Raw genomic sequence first — 5,025 nt, 5'->3', positions numbered from 1 at the left:
ATTAAAACATAAAAAGAAATTCTTAATTTCTGTACATAAAAATAGGATAAATAGGAAATTTAAAGAATATTGACTACAAAAGCATGTGGATGTTATGCAACAATACTAAAGGGTTTTCCAAAGTAGTTATGTAACCAGTTTACTACTGTCCCACCAGCAGAGAAGAACATTCCCAGAGTTTATCTTTCTAGCTCTTAATACTCTGACTTCAGGGTTTTTTTTTTTATATTTTAAAATGATTTTCATGAAAGTTTACAGAGACTTTGGATTTCTATTCATTCATTATTGTACTTTTCTCCCAGCCTACCCCTGTACCCCCAGCCCCCCAATTAGCTTTTCTTTTTGGAAAGTAAAAGAAAAAATTCTTTCATTGTCATTCAATCCCTCCACCCAAGTTCACTCCACTATGCTACCTTTTCTGGACTCCTGTCATAACAATATTATTGTTATAACTTCAGTTTTTAGCGAAGAAGCCCCAAAGGCACAATGGTTAAACTCTCAGGTACTAAATGAAAGGTTGGCAGTTGATTGGAAGAAATACCTGGGAGTTTGCTTTTGTACAGATTTGGAAAAATCTATTTTTAACTCTACTTTGCTCTACAGGGTCACTACATGAGTTGGAAGTACCGTGAAAGGAACTGGTTCTTGGATTTAACAATTCAGGTAGTAGTTCAATAAAGGCCATCTATTCTTTACTTATCAAAATGCTTAGGTTCCAAAGATCAGGTTGCCATGTGGAAATCAGCATTATGGAAAAATGAAGGATCATTGGATTACAAAGTGGAGAAGGACATAACATCACTGAGTAACTGCCAAATTCCTGAGAATCTTGGCCCAGCCAAGCTCATACAGAACCTAAACAGACAACACTACTCTCACCTCATACCTTGGCATTTGTTGTTAAACATATTATGTTGTTAAAGGACTAAAGAGCTGGATAAGAGATTTTCCCTGTGATCATAATGCACAATGCTGGGTAGATAACAAGATAAGTGAGGAGTGAGCATAGCTGTCATTGACTGGATTCCAGCTGAGGCCACGCCAGCTTTTCAGCCTTGACCTGTGCTCTGTAGGCTCTTTGATGACTGGCTCTTCCTAAGTAGACTGCCAGACATTCCTGTGACATGCCTTTGTCTCCTCATGTTAATTTCATTCACATCTGCATTTTATTGATTGATTGATTCATTCGATTACTATTTTGATAGCTAGTACTCTACCCAGTATTATTATGGAAAATAGAGAAGAATACAAGAAGATATTCTTGGGAAAGAAAATTGTCATTGTTCTTCAAACAGTTGTAACTCATAGTGACCGATCAGACAGACCTTGCCCATGGGATTTTCTGCAGTTAGGTTTTCCTTCTGCACAGTCACCTGGGTGGTTTTGAAATATCAACCTTTCCGTTCGCAGACAAACACTTAACAACCTCAAGGCTCTTGAGTGCAACCTAACACCCAACAACTCAGTGCCATCTCTCTGCACATTTCTGTCTGTTGTACTTTCCACTTTCCAGGAAAGCAGTGTCCATAAACTCTGCTGCTATATCTCATATCAATTGACTATTACATTAATGCATATATTGCATACAATAGCTAACAGGATAATGTACTTTAATCTAAGAATTTTCTTTATACTAAAGTAACAGAAATCATGCATTATGGTTAAAATGAAACAGCTTGTGAAAAGGTACAAGCTGAACGCGTATCGTGCTTTCTGAGCAGGGTCTGGGGTGTAGGAGAGCTGTGGAGTATTGATGAGAAACACACGTATGTAGGGCTGGGCCGGGGGAGCGAGAGAGGCTGAGCTCAGAAGTACCTGGCTGAGGGTCGGTGTAGTTCACAGTGTATCCTTCCAGCTGCATCAGTTCCTGGGGTTCGGACTTTTTTTCTCTGTAACTGCACATAGCAAATGTGTACTGGCTAACCTGCTCAGAGAAAAAAAAAATTGTAGCTGGTTATACTAACTTTTATAAAATTTAGCATTTGTTCCATATAAATTCTTTCGAAACGTATTTTTCAGACATGAAAAGGACTTTTCACTTGTCAATTTGTTACAGGCGGCCCTCAATGGTAGAGGTCAGCATTTCTCAAGTAACGCACCACTGGCCACGATGCACGAGATATTAATAGATATAAAATAAAAGAATATTCGTGATAAAAATACATCTTGAAATCATTAGGTTCATGAAAGAAACAGATTTCTTTTATTGACAAGTTACTTAGGGTCTTTAATGCGCTAACAAATATTAAGTAGCATTCTCAAACTTACAGAATCACGAAGCCTTATTTCAAAGAACATTTATTTTTAGACTTTAAGTCAAAGTGTAAAAAAAAATCAGTAAACTTTGGGAATCTGTTGGTCCACATAGCGAAATCCACATAAAGTGACTAGGTAGCCTATGGTTTAGAGAGTTAATGATTGAACATCGCCAAGCTAGCAGTTTTACAACTCTACGTCTTTTTTGGAATGTGCTTCATTAAGGGGTTATGGGGGTGCTTTCCCCAGAGTTAGAACTATAGTTGTAAGTATCTCTGCACTCATCTCCCTGGTTGTCCCAGCTTGGGCCACCACAGGGACATACTTGGACCATCTATATGGCCAAAGGGAGAAGGTACCTATTATAAGCCCCAGTTAGGTCAAGAACGCACAACAGTGGCAAGATCACATGGCATGATTGATAGCGTTTCAGAAGTGCCCTGGAGCAGACAGGGCTTCTTTTGGAGTGGTAATACATAAAGAAACTGTAAAATATCCTAGAACACAGGATTGCACAGAAAATAGTCAATATGAATAATCCCATTTTTCTTTCCAAAAAAAGTGACACAACCTGAGACCTACATAAGTACATAAGTTAAATAAGCAAAGAATTCTTAAAGAGACAAACAGCTAGTCCCAAAGAGAAACATTTATGCAACAGATGATATTCGGAAGAATTCTCTTTCTTAGAAGGACACCGTAAAGAAGGAAAAAGGCTAATCATATTCATCAAAGGACTCACGTTCAGAATGTATCAAGGATAGGAATTAATCAGGTAAACCTAGAAAGCCCAGTATTAAACTGAGCATTCAACATTCTTCTCTTGGTTTTATTTCAGCATCGATTTCCACATCTACTCTTTATACTTCAGACCCAAAGAGAGGCTGGAGGTGATGGTGTAAGTGCAGAGAGTGCCACTGCGGTAATTCAGACAAAGACACACATGCTCCGCTACTGAGAAGGATTTTCTCTGCAGTGACAAAGGCAGTGCTTCACGCCCACTGCAATGCTGGAGTCTGCAGACACGTACACCAATCTCTGGATCCTGCTGGCGGTTCGCTCACCATCTCTGGTCATTGAAGCCTTTCACCTCCTACTTCTTGGCTTCAAGCAACTTTCAGTTGCTGTAGTTGTTTCAGGTGTCACTGAGTCTACTATGACTCAGAGTGACCTTGTGACAAGGTCAAGGTAACAGATCAAAATGGTGTTCTATCCTGTACCATCCTCACACTCTCATTCTCAGCTCCCTGTTGTAGTTACTGTTGTCAATTAATCTCCCTGATGGTCTTCCTGTCTTCCAAAGACCTTTTATATCCACCCCCCTCCATGATGTCTTTTTTCTAAGGACTGGAGCCGCTGAAAACATGCCCAAAGTATGTGAGATGAGGTCTCCTAGCCTTGACTCTAAGGAGCACCAGGGTCTCTTCCACCAAGATAGACGTGTTTGTTCTTTTGGCAACAAAGAGGTATTCAACACTGCATCATCATGCAATTCAAGGCATTCATTCTTCCTTGGTCTTAGTTATTTACTGTTCAAGTTTCACATGAATAGAAACAATTACAAATAACCATGGGCTGGATTAGGTATACCTTAAGACTGAATGATTGCTTTAGTGTTAGATTGGGGGGGGGGTGGCTTTCTTCCAAGAAATCTATCAGCACAGGGTGTATATAGGCCAATCCATACAGAAATCATCAAAAGACACAATTTGCCACTGATTCCTCCTCTCATTTAGCAAACAGAATTAAAAACACACAAAATTTAATCTTTAGAAGGTCCCATTCATCAATTTTATCCTCTTCCTGTGTTCATCAAAAACTTTTTCCCACAGGGTAAAAAGAAAACCTACTGACTGGGAACAAACATTTGGCAATACCATCTCAGGCAAGAGTCTCATAACAAAAGTTTACCGAATACTCCTGGGCCTCCACAAGAAAAAGTCTGATAACCCAATTACAAAATGAGCAAATGACATGGAAAGGATTTTCACAGAGGAAGATCTTCAAATGGCCGACAGACACATGAAGTAATGCTCCAAATCACTGGCAATAAGGGAGCTGCACATCAAAACCACAATGAGATACTGTCTCACTCCAAGAGCAGTGGCAAAGTTTAACAGGACAGCAAGTAATAAATGTTGGAAAAGATGCGCTGAGATAGGAACTACTTTACATTGTTGATGAGATTGTAAAACGGTATAACCACTCTGGAAGGCAGTTTGGTACTTCCTCAAAAAGCTGAACACAAAAATTCCATATGACCCAGCTATTCCATTGCTTGGAATATACCACAAGAAAATGAGAACTGAGGCTCAAATGGAAACCTGTAGACCAATGTTCATAGGAGCATTATTCACCATGGCAAGAACACGGGAACAGCCCAGATGTCCAACCACAAACGAATGGATTGAGAAGTTGTGGTACATTCATACAATGGAATACTATGCAGCACACAGGAGAAGTCGTTTTGTAAATTATTATCTAACTTGGGAGGGACTGGAGAGCATTAGGCTGAGTGAACTAATTCAGTCCCACAAGGACAAATATTGTATAAAAACCATTATTGTAGAATGAATTTGAGGGTCCAAGTTGGATCCTAAGGATCCAGGGGGGGAGGGTGGACATATAGAGGTGAGGATGGGGGGATAGGGTGTTAAACATAGGGTTGCACAAGCCAATGGGTGGGTTGTTGTTGTTGTTGTTATGTGCCGTCGAGTCGCTTGCGACTCATAGCGACCCTATGTACAACAGCCCTAAACTCCGCTCTGT

At 39.8% G+C, this 5,025-nt stretch overlaps 1 protein-coding gene across 2 annotated transcripts in view; it reads right to left on the bottom strand.

The window, feature by feature from the left end:
* CADPS2 (Ca++-dependent secretion activator 2) overlaps positions 1–5,025 on the bottom strand; it is a 637,557-nt gene that overhangs the window by 208,692 nt on the left and 423,840 nt on the right. For both annotated transcript variants that reach the window (XM_006901794.1, XM_006901793.1), the window contains exon 10: positions 1,816–1,924. In XM_006901794.1, the coding sequence (XP_006901856.1) occupies positions 1,816–1,924 (109 nt within the window). The remainder of the gene's footprint in view (positions 1–1,815; positions 1,925–5,025) is intronic.

Source organism: Elephantulus edwardii, unplaced genomic scaffold (genome assembly GCF_000299155.1).
Source record: "Elephantulus edwardii isolate Elephantulus edwardi_28Jun2011 unplaced genomic scaffold, EleEdw1.0 scaffold00345, whole genome shotgun sequence".
NCBI classification, from domain to species: domain Eukaryota; kingdom Metazoa; phylum Chordata; class Mammalia; order Macroscelidea; family Macroscelididae; genus Elephantulus; species Elephantulus edwardii.
The sequence above is the reverse complement of the archived record's forward strand: the minus strand, read 5'-3'. Positions and strand labels throughout refer to the sequence as shown.